Below are 23,697 nucleotides of genomic sequence, written 5' to 3' on the forward strand. Positions count from 1 at the left end.
TTGCCTCTGACTCTGATTTAATTTTGGATGCTATTTGAACCCTGACAGATGTAGTAGGGGAAACCAAGATCTGATGCTAAAACTCTCTTAGAAATACCCCTGAAATTTCATGGAAAATAAAAAAAAAGTCATGAAAAATCTGAGCTAGATGGGTGGTTTCAAAATCAAAATAAATCAATAGAATACAGGTAGTCCTCAACTTACAACAGTTCATTCAGTGACCATTTGAAGTAACAACAGCACTGAAAAAAGTGACTTGTGGCCATTTTTCACACTTAACGGCCCTTGCAGCATTCCTACCATCACGTGATTTACATTCGGGTGCTGGACAACCCACTCCCATTGATGACGGTTGCAGCGTCCTGGAGTCACACGATCCTGTTTTGTGACAAGCAACCAGATTCGCTTAACAACCGTGTGACTCATTTAAGAATAGCGATGATTCACTTAACAAACAGCCCCCCCCAAAATGGGGTAAAACTCACTTAACAAATTTCTCACTTAGCAACATGTTGGGCTTAATTTTGGTTGTAAGTTGAGGACTGCCTGTAAATCCTCTGTGCCCACACAGCATGGAATTGTGACAATTTGCCATTCTTCCTCTGTTGAACCAGAGGTGGGATTCAGCAGGTTCTGACCAGTTCTGCAGAACCGGTAGCGGAAATTTTGAGTAGTTCGGAGAACTGGCAAATACCACCTCTGGCTGGCCCCGCCCCCATCTATTCTCTGCCTCCTGAGTCCCAAATGATTGGGAGGAAAGGGGGATTTTACAGTATCTTTCCTCTGCCGTGCCCAACAAGCCATGCCCAACAAGCCATGCCACGCCCAACAAGTCACATCCACAGAACTGTTAGTAAAAAAAATTGAATCCCACCACTGTGTTGAGCCTGTTTTTTCTTGCAGCCAGGTATGCCGAGAGTTCCTGCTCAATTCTGTTGTCACCCATGTTCGAGCCTTGCCACCACGAGGTCAGCCCTTCACCCTACCTCAAGAACTGTCGCTATGATGTCTGCTCCTGTTCGGATGGGAAAGATTGCTTGTGCATGGCGGTCTCAGCCTACGCCATGGCTTGCGCTCGGAAAGGAGTAATCATCAACTGGAGGAAGCCAGAATTTTGTGGTAGGTGGCTCTCTTGCCAAACTCACTGAAGTGACATCTGGGCCTGCATTGCTAATATACAGTGTTGTGTGAATGGGCAACACTGAAATGTTTCTCATTCACTTCAGGTGGAAAGATTTGTTTTTCAAGGAGGCTATCTCTATCTATCTATCCACCTATCTATCTATCTATCTATCTATCTATCTATCTATCTATCCATCCATCCATCCATCCATCCATCCATCCATCCATCCATCCATCCATCCATCTATCTATCTATCTATCTATCTATCTATCCCTCCATCCTTCCATCCTTCAATCAATCCATCCCTCCATCTCCCCATCCCTCCATTCTTTCCTCCCATCCATCCACCCATCCATTCCAAATAGACATCTATTGGTCTGTCTACCTGTCCATCTATCCCTCCATCCTCTCCCTCCCTCCCGCCACCCACCATCCATCCATTCATTCATCTCCCCATCCATCCGTTCTATTCATCTCTCCCTCCTTCCCTCCCTCCAATCCATCCAACCATCCATCATCCATCCCAGATAGGCATCCATCACTCTGTCTTCCTGTCCATCTATCCCTCCATCCTATCTATCCATCTATCCCTCCCTCCCATCATTCCCTCCCCCCATCCTATCCACCCCTCCTTTCCTCTAATCCATCCATCCATCTATCCCAGATAGACATCTATCAGTCTGTCTATCTTTCCATCTATCTCTCCATCCTATCTATCCCCACCTCCCCACCCATCCACCCACCCACCCACCCATCTAAGATAGATCTATCTATCTGTAGGTTTGTCAGTCTAGCTGTCCATCTACCCCTCCATCCTATCTCTCCATCGATCCCACCCTTCCTCCAAACCATCCCTCCTTCCCTCTAATCCATCCAGCCATCTATCCCAGATAGACATCTATTGGTCTGCCTACCTGTCCATCTATCCTCCATCCTCCATCCTATCTATCCCCACTTCCCCACCCATCTATCCATCCATCCATCTCAAATAGACATCTATCTATCTCTATGTTTGTCTGTCTACCTGTCCATTAGAGAGCCGAGGTGGCGCAGTGGTTAGAGTGCAGTATTGCAGGCCACTTCAGCTGACTGCTATCTGCAGTTCGGCGGTTAAAATCTCACCGGCTCAAGGTTGACTCAGCCTTCCATCCTTCTGAGGTGGGTGAAATGAGGACCCAGACTGTGGGGGCGATATGCTGACTCTGTAAACTGCTTAGAGAGGGCTGAAAGCTCTATGAAGCGGTATATAAGTCTAACTGCTATTGCTATTGCTATCTATTCCTCCCATCCATCCATCCACCCACTCATACTAGGATACTAAACAAAACAATATAAATCATAAGATACAAGCAACAAAGTTATAGACCTCAGAATAGCAGTTAGACTTCTATAGCAATAGCAGTTAGACTTATATACCGCTTCATAGGGCTTTCAGCCCTCTCTAAGCGGTTTACAGAGTCAGCATATTGCCCCCAACAACAATCCGGGTCCTCATTTTACCCACCTCGGAAGGATGGAAGGCTGAGTCAACCCTGAGCCGGTGAGATTTGAACAGCCGAACTGCAGAACTGCAGTCAGCTGAAGTAGCCTGCAGTGCTGCATTTAACCACTGCGCCACCTCGGCTCTTAGAGACTGCCAGAAGATATGTAATAGAAAAGATGAGAAGAATAATAGTAATATGGCCTTACTAGATAATAAGATTCTCCATCTAGGATAGAATAGATTCATAGAATCGTAAAGGGACCTCCGAGATCTTCTAATCTCACTTCCTGACCAAAACAGGAGTCGTCCTATCATTTCTGACAAATGATTGCCCAACCTTTTTCTGAAAACCTCCAGCAACGAAGCCCCCTCCAACCATTTACAATCTTTAAGCTGGCGGAAACCATTGGCTCACGCAACATTAAACCCACATTTTAGCTCTATTTACTTGCTGCAAAGCGTGACGTTGTTGGACATCACTGCCCCCAAGCCCAAGCGTGAGGAAGGGGCTCTAGGGAACCTTGTGAGAATGACAGCTGGGGTGCCAATGGCCCCCTCCTGAGATAATATGGCCTGGATTAGTTGGGCTGAATGATTGGAAGCTCCTGGCAGAATTGGCCAAGAGGATCATGTTTTCACGAGAGGTATTAAACCACAATAAAGCTCTCTTGTTTTATGCTGAGCTTTAGGGGGTTGTGTTTTTTTTTTTAATGGACTCCTTTCAAAATCTATAAGCCTGGAAGCAGAGGGTGATGCTACCAGTAATGTGCTTTCTGTTCTCTTCTATTATTTATGCTTTTATTGAATGTTTTTTATTATTGTTATTATTCTGAACTTCATAACACTATGCGGCGTTCAGCGGTAGGAGAAGGGGAGAAAAACCAGGGGTGGGGGAATCAAAGATGCTTGGATGGCAATTGCTGTAATTCAACTCGAGCTCCTTCATAATTCATCTTCTGGAGATGCTGCTTCTCTCCACGGTGAAGCTCATCAGGGCTCCCTCAAGTAAAGAGTCTCTCCCCCCCCCCCCCCATCACATCCATCAAAACTTCACGGCGTAGTTTTGAGACTGCCAGTATCTCCCACCAGTAGGGAAAATGTTGCCCTCTCCAAGTATGAGTAGATGGAGATTTGAACTGGTGTGTGTGTTTGTGTGTGTAGATGATAGATAGATAGATAGATAGATAGATAGATAGATAGATAGATAGATAGATAGATAGATAGATAGATAGATAGATAGATAGATAGATAGACAGACAGACAGACAGAGAAAGAAAGAGAGAGACAGAAAGACAGAGAGAGACAGGAAAAGAGAGAAAGAGACAGAGACAGAGAGAGAGAGAGAGAGAGAGAGAGAGAGAGAGAGAGAGAGAAAGAGACAGACAGACAGACAGACACACACACACACACACACACACACACACAGAGTGAGAGAGAGACCGGGAGAGAGAGACAGAGATAGAGAAAGAGAGAGAGAGAGAGAGAGAGAGAGATACCACACACACACACACACACATACACAGACAGAGACAGACAAACACACAGAGAGACAGAGATAGAGACAGGGAGAGAGAGAGAGAGACAGACACACACACACACACACACACAGAAATACACAGACAGGGAGAGAGAGAGAGAGAGAGAAAGAAAGAAAGAAAGAAAGAAAGAAAGAAAGAAAGAAAGAAAGAAAGAAAGAAAGAAAGAAAGAGAGTGAGAGAGAAACAAAGAGAGAGACAGAGAGGCAGAGACAGAGAAAGAGAGAGACAGAGAAATAGAAAGACAGAGAGAGATAGAGAAAGAGACAGACAGACAGATAGACAGAGAAGAGAGAGACAGATAGACAAAGAGAGAGAGAGAGAGAAATGCAGAGACAGACAGGGAAAGAGAGAGAGAAAGAAAGAAAGAGAGAAACAAAGAGAGAGACAGAGAGACAGAGACAGAGAAAGAGAGAGAGAAAGAGAAAGACAGAGAGAGATAGAGAGAGACAGACAGACAGATAGACAGAGAAGAGAGAGAAGAGAGAGACAGATAGACAAAGAGAGAGAGACAGAGAGAGAGAAATGCAGAGACAGACAGGGAGAGAGAGAGACAGGGAATGACAGAGAAAGAGAAAGACAGAGAGAAAGACAGATAGACACACACACACAGAGAGACAGAGAGACAGAGAAAGAGAGAGATAGGGAGAGAGAGAGACAGACACACTGAGGGAGAAAGACAGAGAGGGAGAGGGAGAGACAGAGAAAGACAGAGAGAGACAGAGAAAGACAGAGACAGGAAGACACAGAGAGAGAGAGAGAGAGAGACAGAGAAGGACAGAGACAGACAGAGACAGACAGACAGACAGAAAGAGAGAGAGACAGAGGGAGACGGAGAGAGAAAAACAGAGAGAGACAGAGAGAGACAGAGAGAGAGACAGAGAAAGAGACAGACAGATAGACGCAGAGAGACAGAGAAAGAGAGAGATAGGGAGAGAGAGAGAGACACAGACACACACACAGAGAAAGACAGAGAGGGAGAGAGAGAGAGAGAGAGACACACACACACACACATCAAACGTCAACTGAGCTTTCTGTGGAGAGAGTAAGATTTTCTTCCTGTAGCCAATGGAATAAAACAAAAAAGTTGGCCTTTCATGGCTATTTACTTATTTACTTAAGAGAATTTATATGGCTGCCCACTCACTTTCAGGGACTCCGGGGGGGGGGTGGGGTGGGTGGGGGTGGGGGGGGGGCTCACAATCCGCCTCTCTAAGGTTCTTTCTTACAGGCTTGATTGTTGGAATGAACTCATGCGGATTGAGTTCTCCAGCTGGTGTCCTTTCCCTGTGTGTCCCATATGTTCCCTGCCCCCACCTGAATGCTAACATTTAAACCAATTATTTTAATTATCCAAGGAAAGTGGGGTGCTGGCATTCGGAAAGCATCCTCTCTCATTTCAAGAATGCCTCTGGCTCCAGTACAGGCATTCTCAGAGGATGAAGTGGGTTGCTGCTTTGTTTAGCACAGCAGATGCCCAACTCCCAGAAACAGAACAGCAGAGTTGGAAGGGACCTCGGAGGTCTTCTAGTCCAACCCCCTGCTCAGGCAGGAAACCCTACACCACTTCAGACAAATGGCTATCCAACATCTTCTTAAAATCTTCCAGTGTTGGAGCATTCAGAACCTCTGGAGTCAAGTTGTTCCACTGATTAATTGTTCTCCCTGTCGGGAAATTCCTCCTGAGTTCCAAGTTGCTTCTCTCCTTGATTAGTTCCCACCCATTGCTTCTTGTCCTAACCTCTGGTTAATTGGAAAATAGGTTGACTCCCTCTCCTTTGTGGCAGCCCCTGAGATATTGGAAGACTGCTATCATGTCTCCCCTAGCCCAGTGTTGACCAACCTTTTCGTTACTGAGTGCCGATATGAGAGTGTGAGTGCGTGTGCGCGAGTGCCAGAAAACTGGAAGAGCAGCCGCAATCTTCTGCTTTCCAGCGCATGCATTCATGCCAGCCACCTGGCCTTACGGTTTCTGGCTCGTATGTGGGTGCAAAGACCAACTGGCCAGTGTGCCATGACACGTCAAAACCGCGCTCGACTAAGCCGAGCCCGATTAAACCGCGTTGCTGACGTCATCAACAGGGCGACAACAGCCAGCGCGGAGAAAGAAGGGTGCTTTAAATAGCGCTTTGAAAGCAAGCCGATTCAAGTTAAGGTAAGGGTTAGGTTTGGGTTAGGTTTAGGGTTAGGTTAAGGGTTAGGGTTAGGTTTAGGGTTAGGTTAAGGGTTAGGGTTAGCTTTAGGGTTAGGTTAAGGGTTAGGTTTAGGGTTAGGTTTAGGATTAGGTTTAGGGGGGTTAGGTTTAGGTTTAGGGGTTAATTTTAGGTTTAGGGTTTACAGCGTGCTTCTGTCTCCGTGTTGTTGTCGCCCTGTTGATGACGTCAGCGACGCGGTTTAGTCGGGCGCGGTTTAGTCGAGCGTGGTTTTGTGGTGGAACCCCGGTGTGCATGTATGTACTGGAAAACAAGAAGATCATCTTCCCAGTACATGCATGCGCACCGTGCGGTTGTTCTTCCAGTCTCCAGCGCTCCCACGCACATGAAGACCAGCTGGCTGGCACACCGGAAGAGCAACAGGCGATGTCTCTCACATGCCGGGAGAGATGGGTCTACGTGCCACTTTTGGCATGCGTGCCATAGGGTCACCATCATGGCCATAGCCCCACTTTTCTCTAGACTTGAGATACCCAATTCCCACAGCTATTCTTCATATGGTTCAGCCTCCAGCCCTCTGATCGTCTTTTGTTGCAAACAGGGATTGTGTCTCTGTTTCGGAGATCTTGAATCGGAAGAAAGTTCCTATCTCAGACTGGTATGCTAGAGGCAGTGGTGGGTTTCAAACTTTTTTAGAACCTCTTCTGTAGGTGTGGCCTGCTTTGTGGGAGTGGCTTGCCGGCCATGTGACTGGGTGGGAGTGGCTTGGCAGTCATGTGACTGGGTGGGCATGGCCAACTTGTAAAATGTGGGGGAACTCACTTAACACTCTGGCTTAGCAGCCAAAATGTTGGCTCAGAAACTCTGGCATTTGAAGCACGCAAGTCTTAAAGGTGTCAAGTTACAAGATCCTTGCAGCCCTAACCCCGTCAGGGGTGTTCAAACCTGACGGCTTTAAGACTTGTGAACTTCAACTCCCAGGATTCCTCCTCCAGTCATGTTGGCGCAGGAACTCTGGCATTCAAGCACGCAAGTCTTAAAGCTGTCAAGTTACAAGACCTTTGCACCCCTAACCCTTTAGGAAAAAAAAACCCAGGGGTGTTCAAACTTGACAGCTTTAAGACTTGTGGACTTCAACTCCCAGAATTCCTCCTCTCGCTCTTCATCTTGATGATGTCCGGACGGGCGGGGGGAGGGAGCTGGAACCGGTTCTAAAACGGCACTGGAGATTTGTGGAACCTCTTTTATAGAAGAGGTTAGAACTGGCAGGAACCCACCCCTGGCTAGAGGACACCAATGGGCAGCTATTGTAAGGGGAGAACCATGGCGCAGTGGTGGGTTACAGGCGGTATGCCCCAGTACGCACGTACCGGTGCCTGCCAGAAGCAACAGCCACTGTACTGGAATGGTGCTTTGGAGGGTCCGCTTGCCTGCCCTCGTTCCTTATCTGTATTTGAACGAAACGCCCTAGGTCTTCATCTAGTCTTCATCTGGACCCCCTCTTCTCCCTTGTTCTATCTCTCCCCTGCTCTGCCCAACCTGACTTTGCCCTTCCCCAGTTTCTTCCAGAGCCAACGGAGCCATCCCTTGGTCAGCTGTTTGTCTTCCATCTCAAAGTCAGAGTTGATGGGGGCATGACATGGAGTCTTTATTCTATCCCAGACAAATGGTTGTCCAATCTCTTCTTGAAAACTCCAGTGATGGAGCACCCACAATTCTAGAAACTGTTCTAGTGATTAATCACCCTCACTTATCAGGAAATTTCTCCCGATTTCCAGGTTGAATCTCCCTCGGAGGAGCTTCTATTCACGGTTTCTTGTCCTGCCCTCAAGTGCTTTGGAGAATGAGCTAATCCCATCTACTTTGCGATAGCCCCTTAAATGCTGGAAGGCAACTATCTGCCTTCCCCCAGTCCCCAGAAGCACTTATCCATAAGCTTCTCTTTGTTAGATAGAGCCAGGGGTGGCTTCTTTCACTGCTGGTTCGCTCAGGAACATCAGGAACGAAGTAAAAAACAAGATGGCAGCACCAATAAAACCGGTTTGGCCGTGTGTCTGGCTGAGTTGTTACCTATTCAGCCGAACCAGGCTGAACCGGTAGGAACCCACCTCTGAATGGAACATACATACCGTATTTTTCAGAATATAAGACACACCTTCCCCCCCCTAAAAGAGTGTGGAAATGTTGGTGCATCTTATACACTGAATACAGCCATTTTTGGCCTCCTGAAGCCCCATCTCCGCATCCCATTTTTGGAAAAAACGGGCTATTTTTCACGAAAATTGAAGCGTTTTTGCCTTCCACCAGCCCCCAGAAGCACTCTGCAGGTTTCAGCAGGGCTGGAGGAAGGCAAAAATGCCTCCGATTTTATGAAAAATGGGCATTTTTGCCTTCCCCAGCCCTGCTGAAGCCTACAGAGTGCTCCTTGGGGCGGGGAGGACAAAAACTTGTTTTCTTACTTACTTACCGGTGTATAAGACACACCAAATCTTGGTGTGTCTTATACACCAGTGTGTCTTATAGTCCAAAAAATACAGTAGTTCCTTTAGCTATTCAATGTTATTATATTTAGCCTTCCAATCTCTTATCATCTTTATTGCCTTTCTCTGCACTCTTTCTAGGGCCCAATAGAACAATTTAACTAACAAGTAAACAGAGATAGAAGATATTTCTTTTACAATGTTATCAATCTGTACATGCTAGGAAGTGTATATTTAAAGCCAATAAATATGAAATCTCAGTGGAAGAGAACTTCCTTCTCATCAAAATTTCTAGCTTGACGCTGTTTTCTTTTGTGGCCGAAAAGGGCATAAAGTTGCAATTGCTGCCATCTAGAGTTAAGACTGAGTTGATAAGACTGTAAATTGTAGACATATAAACAGTAAGTTCTGCTAGCCTTTTATATCTCAGATGGAAGTTGTTGTGGAGGACACTTTTGAGCAATCTGAAAAAGGTATGAGGGGTGGGTGGGGAGCCACAAATCGTAGCCCAAAAATGATTTTGGAAACCTATTTTTCTGCATGGGAAATCTATTTTTTCTGCCTGCTTGAGATTGAAAATGAGGCTGGATGGTAGCAGGAGTGTGGTATCTGGAGATACAGGACCACCATCAGTGGATGCCTTATATTTTGCTTTTTTACAATATATACATGCCAGAAATAAAAATTCATTCACTGATTAGGATCCAAAGTTACCCCTGGAAAATAGAAGTGTGTGTTCTTCCTGCAGACATGAAAAAGGGACAGAAGACAATCAGGAATTTGAAATCCATGATTAAAGGACTCCCAGGGGGTAGACCTGCTCTAGCCTCCATGAGGACAATGTTGGCACAACAAGGAGTTGGTTCCTCCCAGTGGTGAGATTCAAATAATTGAACAACTGGTTCACCCAGAGTCAGGTTGCCTGTCATGGCAGGTGTGCCCCATCTCCATCCTCCAGCTCCACCACACATGTAGGATTGATACTCCCACAATGGCCAACCTGACTCTGGGTGAACCAGTTGTTAAATTAGCCTCCTCTCCACTGTCAAAGTGTATCCTGGGCACTGTAATGCAATGGAGAAAGGGGAAACGGAGCGGCCGGCATGAGGGAAGGAGGAGGAGCAGGGAGAAGAAAGAGGGAAAGCCACCTTCTTCCTTCCTTCACTGTGGCTGCTCCATTACCCGTTTCTCCATTGCAGCACAGCGCCCAGGATCCACTTCGACAGTGGGGGGTTGGGTAATTTAACAACCGGTTCGTCTGAACCGGTGCGAACCGGCTGAATCCCACTACTGGTTCCTCCCATATATTCTCAGAAGTCCAGCATCATCTCCACTTGGATAGCTTCCAGCAATATTGAAGCCCAGAAGAAAAAGAGAAAGTGGGTGAAGGTACGCAGGTAGTCCTCAACGTACATTCGTTTAGTGACCATTTGAAGTTACGACAGCCCTGAAAAAAAGTGACTTACGACTTAGAGGAGGTGTAGATATGAATTGATTGAGTAGTAACTCCAAACGTTCTATGAGCCTTTTTTTAAAAAATTGTTTTACAGCCATGAGTTGTCCAGAAGGCCAACTTTACCAGCAGTGTGGAAGTCCGTGCAATCAGACCTGTCGGTCTCTCGCCCATCCGGACACAGATTGCCGTGAATTTTGTACCGAGGGTTGTTTTTGTCCCTTCGGGATGTACCTCGATCAGCAGGGCGATTGTGTGCCCAGATCCCAGTGCTCTTGCTACTACGATGGTGAGATCTTCCAGCCAGACGACGTCTTCTCCGATCACCACACCATGTGGTAAGTGCTATGGAACCCAGGTTTCATCTGACGTGAATCCGGGTGGAGAAGTATCGAATTCTTAACCCCCTTTCATCCAATTTTGGTTATTGTTCTGATCCAGGGTTCCTTAGAAAGCAAGAAGTAAAGTCTTGGTGCCGGCAAAGGCCCTTTTATTTACATGATGTGAATTCCTTTCATCCCAGTCAGCAAGGCTTGGCGAAAGAGTCTTTCAGAGGAATTTTTTTTTTAAATAAATTTTTATTTCTCATATATACATTCACAATTATATGATCTCATAACTGTAATTAATAATATGCATTTGTAACAATTTTTCTCCCCTACAATTGACAATATAATTGAAATTGCTTTCTTACCATCCCATAGACCCATCTTATTTTACAACAATCCTACTTCTTCTCCTTCCCTCCTTCCTTCCCTCCTTTCTTCTCTCCTTCTCTCCTTCCTTCCCTCCTTCCTTCCCTCCATCCTTCCCCCTTCCCTCCCTCCATTCCTTCTCTCCTTCCCTCTTCCTTCCCTCCTTTCTTCTCTCCTTCCCTCCTTCCTTCCCTCCTTTCTTCTCTCCCTCCTTCCTTCCCTTCCTCCTTCCCCCTTCCCTCCCTCCATTCTTCTCTCCTTCCCTCCTTCCTTCCCTCCTTTCTTCTCTCCTTCTCTCTCTTCCTTCCCTCCTTCCTTCCCTCCTTTCTTCTCTCCTTCTCTCCTTCCTTCCCTCCTTCCTTCCCTCCTTGCTTTCCTCCCTCCTTCCTTCCCTCCTTCACTTCCTCCTCCCCTTTCCTCCCTTTCTTCTCTCCTTCCTTCCCTCCTTCACTTCCTCCTCCCTTCCTTCCTTTCTTCTCTCCTTCCTTCTCTCCTTCCTTCCTCCTTTCTTCTCTCCTTCCTTCCTTCCTCCTCTCCTTCCCCTTCCTCTCCTCTCCTCTTCCCCTCTTCTTCCCTTTCCTCCCCTCTCTCCTACTCTTGCATTCTCTCCAATTCTTCCTCTATCCATTTCAGAGGAATATTTATCCACACAAACCTTATCTCGCTTGGTGAGCTGCCAGATAACTAGTTTCCAAGCGCAGGGCCCACCTCTGCTCTTACTACCCACAACATGCACCTACTGTCCAATGTCCATTTTCCCAGCGTTTCTGCAAAATATGTTTTGGCCTCTAGAACTGGTATGCTTGAAGGCTGAAGGTCGTTGACCCCAGAGGTCAACCAGGAAAGTCCAAGGCGGTTAAGGAAGACATGGCCATTATTTTTAAAGCCTTTCTGCGTCTTTCTCTTTCCAGCTATTGTGAAAATGGCATCATGCACTGCAGCTCACAGAGACTTCCAGGAAGTTTCCTTCCAGATGTTCTCTTCCAAACTCATCGTTCTGCCCGGGGTAAGTCTGCTTTTTGACACGTGCCTCTCTTTTTGATTTTTCTGCCTGCCTTTCTGTTATTGGCTTCTTGTTTTGCATGGAAGGAGGAACGAGGCACGGAAGAGCTTTGCCGTGAATTAATTTTCATGCCAAAAACTGGATTTTTGGGACTTCAATGAACTTAAACTTCAGTCTATATGAACATTTAAGTTCAAGGAATTAGTTTTTTCCCCTGTCTATCCTGTCTATTAGCATTAATCCTTGAAATTTGTTTAAAAAAATACTATTTGTCTACTTTTTGAAATGTTTTGAATTGGTTGGAATTTTTGCTTTGGCTTCCTTTGAGCTTTTTCCTACTACAATTTTCTATTGTTTCTTCTTCTTCTTCTTCTTCTTTTCTTCTTCTTCTTCTTCTTCTTCTTCTTCTTCTTCTTCTTCTTCTTCTTCTTCTTCCTTCTCCTTCTCCCTTCTCCTTCTCCTTCTCCTTCTCCTTCTCCTTCTCCTTCTCCTTCTCCTTCTTCTTCTTCTTCTTCTTCTTCCTCCTTCTCCTGCCAATTACCTCCCAAAGACCCATTAGATCGCACAGGGTCGGTCTCCTCCGGGTTCCGTCCACCAGCCAATGCCACCTGGCTACCACCCGGGGGAGGGCCTTCTCTGTAGCAGCTCTGGCCCTTTGGAATGAACTCCCCGCAGAGATCCGGACCCTCACCTCTCTCCAGGCCTTCCGAAAAGCCGTCAAAACCTGGCTGTGCTGGCAGGCCTGGGGTTGATGAGTTCCCCTCCTGTCTCGACTTGTATGGCTGTATGACTCTTGTGTATTTTAATTACGTGTATTGTGTTTGTATCCCCTTTTCCCCTTTCGAGTTGTTTGCCACCCTGAGTCCCTCCCGGAGAAGGGCGGCATACAAATAAACTAAATCAATCAATCAATCAATCAATCCTCCTCCTCCTCCTCTTCTTCTTCTTCCTCCTCTCCTCCTCCCTTCCTCCTCTTCTCCTCCTCCTCCTTTTCCTTCCTCTCCTCCTCCTCCCCCTCCTCCTCCCCCCCCCACCGTGACTTTTTATCTTTTAATTTTTTAAGGATTGCTTCAGCTGAGTCGATTTTTTTCTTTCGTGTATGGAAATAATGGTTTCTTTCTTTTATTCACGGTGTCTTAAAAACAAAACAAAAAATGTCCTTAGATGAACTTCGGAAAGGAGGCCGTTGCCTTGAGTGCTTGGCTTTAAAAAAATAATCAATCACTTATATTCTTCCACTCATCCTTAGAATAATGTATCAAAAGTTACTAAGGAGGAAATCCACTTTTAAAAAATTTGTGCAGCTCCCTTAAAGTTTACATTTGACCATACTGTTTGCCTAGCTGCACCCTTATCTCTGCAGGAAATAATATCCACTGCTCAATTTGTGAAAACAGGAAAAGCCTCTAGTGATAATGGTTTCATTAGGGGGATAAAACTGTTGTGGATTCTTAGCTTTCTTTAGAGCCTCGTCACTAAACTGTTTGGAATAAAGGATCTCTGTTTTCTTTTAATGGGTGGCAAGGTGGTGCAGCAGGTAAGACACTGGTATTGTAGTCTGGAAAGTGAGCAGCCTAGGCTCGAGACCCGAGCGCCACGGGATGGAGTGAGTTCCCGTCCTCGCTCCAGCTCCTGCCAACCTAGCAGTTCAAAAGAATGCAAATGCGAGTAGATAAACAGGTACCTCTTTTGATGTGAAGGTAATAGTGCTCCATGACATCATGCCGGCCACATGACCATGGAGACGTCTTCGGACAGCGCTGGCTCAATGGATTTGGAATGGAGATGAGCACTGCCCCCTAGAGTCGACAACCGTGGCACGACAAAACCGCGGTCCACTAAAGCGCGCCCGATTAAAGCGCGTACCTGACGTCATCAGCAGCGCGACAAATAAAATTAAAAATAAATTAAATTAAAATTAAAATAAAATTAAAGCAAGCCGATTCACATAAAGGTAAGGGTTAGGGTTAGGGTTAGGGTTAGGTTAAGGGTTTAGGGTTAGGTTTAGGGTTACATTAAGCGTTAGGGTTAGGGTTAGGGTTAGGTTAAGGGTTAGGGTTAGCGTTAGGTTAAGGGTTAGGTTTAGGGTTATGTTAAGGGTTAGGCTTAGGGTTAGGTTTAGGGTTAGGTTTGGGGGGGTTAGGTTTAGATTTACGCATTAATTTTAAGTTTACCGCTCACAGCGTGCTGTTTTCGTCACGCTGTGATGACGTCACGTATGCGCTTTCATCGAGTTGCGCTTTAGTCTACCGCGGTTTTGTGGTGGAACCGTCGACAAACAACTAGCAAAGTAAAATCTGCAGGGATTTCTTTATGTTAGGGGTGTCAAACTCATGGTGTCATGTTGTCGTCACATGTGATGTATCGTGAATTTCCCCCCTTCACTTAAACTGGGGTGGACATGTTCAGACCTTGATGCATCCGATTGCGGGCTGCGAGTTTGACACCCCGGCTTTACTTTATCTTCTTTCTATGAATCTTACATAATTATGAGTTTGAAAATTCTGCTCAGCGTAAGCTATTTCCCAACCTTCTTAGAAGTTGAGCCAAAACGTCGACAGGAATATTGCGGTACAGACAACAGGTGATATTTAATTATCTGTTTCAACCCTCTTGCCTTATGAAAGGCTGACAAAGCTTCAAATAATATTAGATGAATCATTAATAACCTATCAGTAAAACTGAAATTGGCAATGGTGCTTTGGCTAAACGTGGAAAAAGCCTTTGATATGTTACAGTGGAATGCTTAAAAGCAAGTTTTGGCAAAATCATTTCCCTGCTTTTATTTTAATTGGATTAAAACCTGTTATGAACCTTTTCTGAGGATATTATAAATGGCATAATCCTCGCATTAGTCAAAAAGTCTTAGGAACGCTGACCTTGATCTAGTGTTCTATTTAATTTAATATCAGAAATATTCACTGGTGGGTTTTCCCTTATTTTACCACCAGTTCACTGCGTGCTCACTTTGCTGTGCGCACGCCTTCCACACATGTGCTTTGTTTGTATGTGCGCCTTCCACGCATGTGCTTTGTTTGTATGTGCGCCTTCCACGCATATGCTTTGCTTGTATGTGCACATTCTGTGCATGTGCTTTGCTTGTACATGCGCCTTCCATGTATGTGCTTTGTTTGTATGTGTGCCTTCCACACATGTGCTTTGTTTGTATGTGCGCCTTCCACGCATGTGCTTTGCTTGTACATGCACCTTCCATGTATGTGCTTTGCTTGTATGTGCGCCTTCCATGCATGTGCTTTGCTTGTATGTGCACATTCTGTGCATGTGCTTTGCTTGTACATGCGCCTTCCATGTATGTGCTTTGTTTGTATGTGTGCCTTCCACGCATGTGCTTTGCTTGTATGTGCGCCTTCCACGTATGTGCTTTGCTTGTACGTGCACATTCTGTGCATGTGCTTTGCTTGTACATGAGCCTTCCATGCATGTGCTTTGCTTGTATGTGCACATTCTGTGCATGTGCTTTGCTTGTATGTGCGCTTTCCATGCATGTGCTTTGCTTGTACATGCACCTTCCACATATGTGCTTTGCTTGTATGTGCGCCTTCCACGCATGTGCTTTGCGACCTGGGTACTTGAGAGACCGCCTCCTGCCAGTCACCTCCCAAAGCCTATAAGATCGCACAGACTAGGCCTCCTCCGAATTCCATCTGCCGGCCAATGTCAGTTGGTGACTCCCCGAGGGAGGGCCTTCTCTGTGGCTGCTCCGGCCCTCTGGAACGATCTCCCCGTGGAGATCCGGACTCTTACTACCCTTCCGGCCTTCTGCAAAGCGGTTAAGACCTGGCTGTTCCGGCAGGCCTGGGGCTGTTGAACTATCCAGCCCCATTTGAGGTTACGGCTGTTGTAGAATTTTAAATTGTTGTTTTTATTTCATTTTTTGTATCCCCTCCCTTTTTTATTGTGAGCCGCCCTGAGTCTCTCGGAATTGGGCGGCATACAAACTCAATAAAACTAAACTAAACTAAACTTTGCTTGTACGTGCGCCTTCTACACATGTGCTTTGCTTGTATGTGCACCTTCCACGTATGTGCTTTGCTTGTATGTGCGCCTTCCATGCATGTGCTTTGCTTGTATTGCGCCTTCCATGTATGTGCTTTGCTTGTATTGCACCTTCCACGCATGTGCTTTGCTTGTATGTGCACATTCTGTGCATGTGCTTTGCTTGTACATGCTCCTTCCACGCATGTGCTTTGCTTGTATGTGCACATTCTGTGCATGTGCTTTGCTTGTACATGCTCCTTCCACGCATGTGCTTTGCTTGTACACGCACCTTCCACTCATGCACCCAGCCTCAAAAACATGGCTAAATAGGATAGCATAGTGCTGAGCCGGTGGGCTGGACCACCCACGATCTCCCCTATCAGTTTGCCTGAAATGGTCCGATCCAGCTGAATACCACCTCTGGAACCATTGGCCTATTCTGTTAAGCAAGCACAAGACTTTGGGCATAAAAGCAGCTGGAGAGGCACCCAGATTTTAGTTAAATGGTGTTTAAGGTGTTATTGTCAAAGAGGAACTTTATATTCTGAAATGTATTGCTATAGTACAATGCATGGGTGATTTTTCAGACTATCCATGTAAGTCTCATGTACTTCTGACACTAGCTCTAACTTCCAGCTATCAAACTTAATTTTTTATTTAGTTCTTCATATTTTGTTTTAATATTCTCAATAAGTACTCCAGTGAAACTTTTTGAGCCAAGGTGGCGCAGTGGTTAAATGCAGCACTGCAGGCTGACTGCTAGATCAGCAGTTTGGCTGTTCAAATCCCACCAGGCTCAGGGTTGACTCAGCCTTCCATCCTTCCGAGGTGGGTAAAATGAGGACCCGGATTGTTGTTGGGGGCAATATGCTGACTCTGTAAACCGCTTAGAGAGGGCTGAAAGCCCTATGAAGCGGTATATAAGTCCACTGTTATTGCTATTGCTATTTTTTTCTTGTGGGTGTTAATATATCAAGCAATATTACAGTAACAGTGTTAACACTGGGCACGCAATTTCATGTCTGTTTCTCTAGGCAACCTAAGTGGCCAAGTCTAAATAGTTAGAACCACAATTTGAAAATCAGTGTGTGAGCCCTTCAAAAGGATGGGAGGTCTTTGGCACCAATTTTAACCAAATTTTGCAAATTTAATAGCCAAAGGGTCTTGTTCACACTAAGGCTCCTGTTTTTCAAATGTTCCAGAGGTCCCATATATGCTGTTCCCAGTCAGTCTCTCTCTCTCTCTCCCCCTCCCTCCCTCCCTCCCTCCCTCCCTCCGTGTGTGTGTGTGTGTGTGTGTGTGTGTGTGTACCAGTGGTGGGATTCAGCCAGTTCGCACCTATTCGGTTAACCGGTTGTTAACTTTCTAAGCAGTTCGGAGAACCAGTTGTTGGAAGAAATCTCCTTTTGTTTTTTTCCACTTCACAGGGCTAGTCCTGTAAGGAAGGCAGGAAGGAAACATCCTGGTGTTGTTTCTAGTCTAATCTTTATTGCCCTGCTTACAGAAACTGCCTCTCTGGTTAACCCTTATTCCATTGCAACAGATAAAGTGAAGCGCCCATCTACTTGAGTGACCTTGAGTTGGCCACGCCCACCCAGTCACATGACCTCTGAGCCCCGCCTACCTAACTGGTCATTAGGGCAGAGAACCTGGTTTTAAAATTATTTGAATCCCACCACTGGTGTGTATGTACACTTATATATAAAGAGAAGAAACATCTAATAAATGGATGGATGGAGAAACAGATTCCTTTTCTTGATTATGTCACCTTTACCTTCTTTGATAAAACAGAGTTTTTCGTGTTTCTTAATATACTAATTCATTTGGATATCTTATTAAATTTTGCTGAGCGATGTGATGGCCTAGATGTGCAGCTCTGGTCTCACAATCAGGAGGCCCTGAGTTGGATCCTAGATATTGGCAGGTATTTCTCTCTCTGGACGCAAGGAGAAAAATATCTGCTGTGAACTCTGCATAGGCATCAAGAAGGGCATCCGGCCAGCAAATGCTGAGCTCCATTCAGTTACCTGACTCCACCCGGATGCAAGTAATGACAGGGTCATTAAAAGAAACAAAAATCCTATTAAATTGTGCTGTGTTTCATCTGGGACTCCTCCCGATTCTACCTTACATTTCTATTTCTGTATCTGGTTTTCTCTTTAATAGCGTAATATCTTTTCAACACACCTGGCTTAGCCGTTTTACTACCCGCAGTGCAGTTGCGTATTTGCCACTGCAGCCGTCTTGCTGTAACCTTGTCGTTTACTTTCAAAGTCTTCACAAGGGTTTTTCTTGGAAATGATCATGCCCCTTTTTTCTTTCCTCAAAGCAAAGCGGAGTGTCTCTTGCAAGCATCCGATGACCATGTTCGTCTGCCCTACAAATGACCCCAGAGTGAAAGGAGTGGAATGTATGAAGACCTGTCAGAATTACGATCTGGGCTGCGTCAGTCACGGATGCATCTCGGGTTGCCTCTGCCCAACTGGATGGGTAAGGAAGTTGAGGTCCTTGAAGGAAAAGCGTGCAGGAACCAACCTACTCATTCTTCTAGCCTTTATTTATGTATTTGTTTATCTATTTATCTATCTGTCTATTTATCTGTCTATTTATCTGTCTATTTATCTGTCTATTTACTTATTTACTTATTTACTTATTTACTTATTTACTTATTTACTCATTTACTCATTTACCTATTCACCTATTCACCTATTCACCTATTCACTTATTTACCTATTTACCTATTTACCTATTCACTTATTCACTTATTTACTTATTCACTTACTTACTTATTTACTTATTTACTTATTTACCTATTCACCTATTCACTTATTCACATATTTACTTCACTTATTTACTTATTCACTTATTCACTTATTTACTTATTCACTTATTCACTTACTTACTTACTTATTTACTTATTTACTTATTTACTTATTTACCTATTTACCTATTCACTTATTCACTTATTTACTTATTTACTTCACTTATTTACTTATTTACTTATTCACTTATTCACTTATTCACTTATTTCACTTATTTCACTTATTTTACTTATTTTACTTATTTTACTTATTTTACTTATTTTACTTATTTTACTTATTTTACTTATTTTACTTATTTTACTTATTTTACTTATTTTACTTATTTTACTTATTTTACTTATTTTACTTATTTTACTTATTTTACTTATTTTACTTATTTTACTTATTTTACTTATTTTACTTATTTTACTTATTTTACTTATTTTACTTATTTTACTTATTTTACTCATTTTACTCATTTTACTTATTTACTTACTCAAACTTTTCCCATCACTGAGCTAGAGTGTCTTAGTCTATTGCTCAGACCTGGCAATTTGGCTCGATTCACTCAGTGAGTGCTACGCGAACAATGTCTTAACAATGAACACCAGGAGGGTGAGGTCTCAGCGGTTAAAGATGCTGAGCTTCCTCTGGAAAACTGCCAGCCAGGGTTCGGGACCCGAGTTTGCACAATGGGGGGAGCTCCTGTTCTCGCCTCAGCTCCTGTCTGTCTAGCAGTTTGAAAACATGTGAATGTGAGTAGATTAATAGGTACCACTTTGTGGGAAAGCAACGGCGTTCCGTGCACCTTGGTCTATAGTCATGTTGGTCACATGAACATGAAAAATATCTTCAGACAACGCTGGGTAAGAAACGGAGATGAGCAATGCCCCCTAGAGTCGAATATGACTTGATAGGGGAAATCTTTACCTTTATTATGTGAATACACTCATGGGTAGAGTGGAATGGAGTAGAGTGGAATGGAATGGAATAGAATAGAATAGAATAGAATAGAATAGAATAGAATAGAATAGAATGCAATTCAATGCAATGCAATTCAATGCAATGCAATGCAATGCAAAAGCAAAGGTGGAAGGGACCTTGGAGATCTTCTAGTCCAGCCCCCTGCTTAGGCAGGAAACCCTACACCATTTCAGACAAATGGCTATCCAACATCTTCTTAAAGACTTCCAGTGTTGGAGCATTCACAACTTCTGGAGGCAAGTCGTTCCACAGACAATTGTTCTAACTGTCAGGAAATTTCTCCTCAGTTCCAAGTTGCTTCTCTCCTTGATTAGTTTCCACCCATTGCTTCTTGTTCTGCCCTCAGGTGCCTTGGAGAATAGCTTGACTGCCTCTTCTTTGTGGCAACCCCTGAGATATTGGAACACTGCTATTACGTCTCCCCTAGTCCTTTTTTTCATCAAACTACCTCAGTTCTCTCAAAGTAATGTCCGTCCTCTCAAAGATCCAATGGTTTGTGTGAATGTACAGCTATGGGCATAAAGAAGTCAAGATGGCAACTGCAGCTGCACAACTGAATGCCTTCACAGTTCTGGAGTTGCAAAATTATCTGATGGGACCCAAATTGATAAAATAGGAGTAGAATTTTATTGCCACTAGAGGGCGATATTGTTCACCTTTTAAAAAAAAAACCTCTGTTTCACTTCCAGAGTTTGTTATGGCTTCTCTCCTTTAAAACTTAGGAGCAATTTGGAATTAAATCTGTGTGTCAAAAACGAAGGGGAAATTTTTTCCAGGGAAGGTTCAGAATACCCAGAGTGTTAGAACGGAATTAAAATCTCATTAGTTGCTTCAGGCTGCAGATCATAGTTCATATTTTTTAACCAGCTGTGCTTCCCATTTGAGTTTTGAGCTGGGCTTGGACTGGCCAAAAAATAATCAGTCAATTTAATGTGTCAAATAACTCTCCAACCATGGCCAGATGCTCTTACGATGTTAAATATTACTAAAACCAAATCATCAGTAGGTTCAGCGTTTTTCTAATTAACAGAACAGCTACTGCACAAGAAGAATTGAATAATTTCTTTTGGTAAAGGTAAAAAGGTTCCCCTCACACATAGGTGCTAGTCATTCCCGACTCTAGGGGGCGGTGCTCATCTCCGTTTCAAAGCTAAAGAGACAGCGCTGTCCGAAGACGTCTCCGTGGTCATGTGGCTGGCATGACTAAACGCCGAAGGCGCACGGAACGTTGTTACCTTCCCACCAAAGGTGGTTCCTATTTTTCTATTTGCATTTTTTAACATGCTTTCGAACTGCTAGATTGGCAGAAGCTGGGACAAGTAACAGGAGCTCAATCCGTTACGTGGCGCTAGGGATTCGGACCGCTGAACTGCCGACCTTTCTGATCGACAAGCTCAGCGTCTTAGCCACTGAGCCACCGTGTCTCTAGATGAACAATACATTCTTCGTTTATTTTCATGGAGAACCACCAAGATCATGACACCATTAATTAAAAAAAATATACTTATGTTACATTCTCTTTATTCCATAGCTATAACCATAATTTTCAAAGATGTTTGTGGGCAATAACAGCAGATTATTTTCCATTTTTGGTGTCCCTCCACAATTTTCAAAGATATTTGTGGGAAATAACAGCAGATTATTTTTCCATTTTTGGTGTCCCTCCATAGTCTGGCCTTCTTAATTTCAGCTCTAGCCATTGAAGATTGTCCATTAGTAGTTATGATTTACTATGTTCCGTCCACCTGGCCAATTTCTCAATTTGTTGAGACGAACGATTTAAATGTAACTCATTATTAAAACATGCTTTATTGGATTAATTTAATTTCTTAATTTAATTTCGCTTTTACAAATAGTGAATTCAGTAAACTGCACTTAAGCCAATACATTAAGCCAATGGTGGTTTATTGCACATGCCAGCCGAGCACAGTCGTCAGAGGAGTTTTGAAAAATAGCTGAGGAGGGAAACAATTCTTCTCTGCTCTTCATTTTGGAATGACACCACAATGACTTTTTAAAAAGAATATAATAGCAATAGCAATAGCAGTTAGACTTATATACCTCTTCATAGGGCTTTCAGCCCTCTCTAAGCAGTTTACAGAGTCAGCCTATCGCCCCCACAGTCTGGGTCCTCATTTCACCCACCTCGGAAGGATGGAAGGCTGAGTTCAACCTTGAGCCGGTGAGATTAGAACCGCCGAACTGCAGATAAGAGTCAGCTGAAGTGGCCTGCAGTACTGCACCCTAACCACTGCGCCACCTCGGCTCTTGGTTGTCACCAGCTCACCAGGCTGAGCTGCTTAGATTTCTGGGACACTTGGTATACATATACTAGGTTAGATATATATCTAACCAAGCCAGCAGGGCAAGGATACAGGGAATGTCTATGGAGATTTTCAGTCATCCAGGTAATGATTATCCCAAAGGTGCTTTTTCAGGAGGCACATGGACTTTCTGGCCACTTGGAGGTTTATCTGGGAACGATTTATATTCCTTGCAGACAGCTGCTCATTTGCATCCTTTTAGAGGGTCATTGAGGCCACTTGGAGGTTTATCTGGGAACGATTTATATTCCTTGCAGAGAGCTGCTCATTTGCATCCTTTTAGAGGGTCGTTGAGGCCACTTGGAGGTTTATCTGGGAACGATTTATATTCCTTGCAGACAGCTGCTCATTTGCATCCTTTTAGAGGGTCATTGAGGCCACTTGGAGGTTTATCTGGGAACGATTTATATTCCTTGCAGAGAGCTGCTCATTTGCATCCTTTTAGAGGGTCATTGAGGCCACTTGGAGGTTTATCTGGGAAGCATTTATATTCCTTGCAGACAGATAGTCATTTGCATCCTTTTAGAGGGTCATTGAGGCCACTTGGAGGTTTATCTGGGAACGATTTATATTCCTTGCAGAGAGCTGCTCGTTTGCATCTTTTTAGAGGGTCGTTGAGGCCACTTGGAGGTTTATCTGGGAAGCATTTATATTCCTTGCAGACAGATAGTCATTTGCATCCTTTTAGAGGGTCATTGAGGCCACTTGGAGGTTTATCTGGGAACGATTTATATTCCTTGCAGAGAGCTGCTCGTTTGCATCTTTTTAGAGGGTCGTTGAGGCCACTTGGAGGTTTATCTGGGAAGCATTTATGCTCCTTGCAGACAGCTAGTCATTTGCATCCTTTTAGAGGGTCGTTGAGGCCACTTGGAGGTTTATCTGGGAACAATTTATATTCCTTGCAGAGAGCTGCTCGTTTGCATCTTTTTAGAGGGTCGTTGAGGCCACTTGGAGGTTTATCTGGGAAGCATTTATGCTCCTTGCAGACCGTTAGTCATTTGCATCCTCTTAGAGGGTCATTGAGGCCACTTGGAGGTTTATCTGGGAAGCATTTATATTCCTTGCAGACAGATAGTCATTTGCATCCTTTTAGAGGGTCATTGAGGCCACTTGGAGGTTTATCTGGGAAGCATTTATGCTCCTTGCAGACAGCTAGTCATTTGCATCCTTTTAGAGGGTCGTTGAGGCCACTTGGAGGTTTATCTGGGAAGCATTTATGCTCCTTGCAGACCGTTAGTCATTTGCATCCTCTTAGAGGGTCATTGAGGCCACTTGGAGATTTATCTGGGAAGCATTTATGCTCCTTGCAGACCGTTAGTCATTTGCATCCTTTTAGAGGGTCGTTGAGGCCACTTGGAGGTTTATCTGGGAAGCATTTATGCTCCTTGCAGACAGATAGTCATTTGCATCCTTTTAGAGGGTCGTTGAGGCCACTTGGAGGTTTATCTGGGAACGATTTATATTCCTTGCAGACAGATAGTCATTTGCATCCTTTTAGAGGGTCGTTGAGGCCACTTGGAGGTTTATCTGGGAACGATTTATATTCCTTGCAGAGAGCTGCTCATTTGCATCTTTTTAGAGGGTCGTTGAGGCCACTTGGAGATTTATCTGGGAAGCATTTATGCTCCTTGCAGACAGATAGTCATTTGCATCCTTTTAGAGGG

The 23,697-nt window shown here is 44.4% G+C and overlaps 1 protein-coding gene across 1 annotated transcript in view; it reads left to right on the forward strand.

The window, feature by feature from the left end:
* VWF (von Willebrand factor) overlaps positions 1 to 23,697 on the forward strand; it is a 183,449-nt gene that overhangs the window by 53,681 nt on the left and 106,071 nt on the right. Inside the window, exons 15-18 of the mRNA XM_087722260.1 lie at positions 904 to 1,119; positions 10,325 to 10,565; positions 11,834 to 11,928; positions 18,254 to 18,414. Of these exons, the coding sequence (XP_087578386.1) occupies positions 904 to 1,119; positions 10,325 to 10,565; positions 11,834 to 11,928; positions 18,254 to 18,414 (713 nt within the window). The remainder of the gene's footprint in view (positions 1 to 903; positions 1,120 to 10,324; positions 10,566 to 11,833; positions 11,929 to 18,253; positions 18,415 to 23,697) is intronic.

The sequence above is a fragment of the Thamnophis sirtalis genome, unplaced genomic scaffold (genome assembly GCF_051295495.1).
Source record: "Thamnophis sirtalis isolate CommonGarterSnake01/CBP01778 unplaced genomic scaffold, rThaSir2_p1.2 scaffold_9, whole genome shotgun sequence".
Taxonomy (NCBI): Eukaryota; Metazoa; Chordata; class Lepidosauria; order Squamata; family Natricidae; genus Thamnophis; species Thamnophis sirtalis.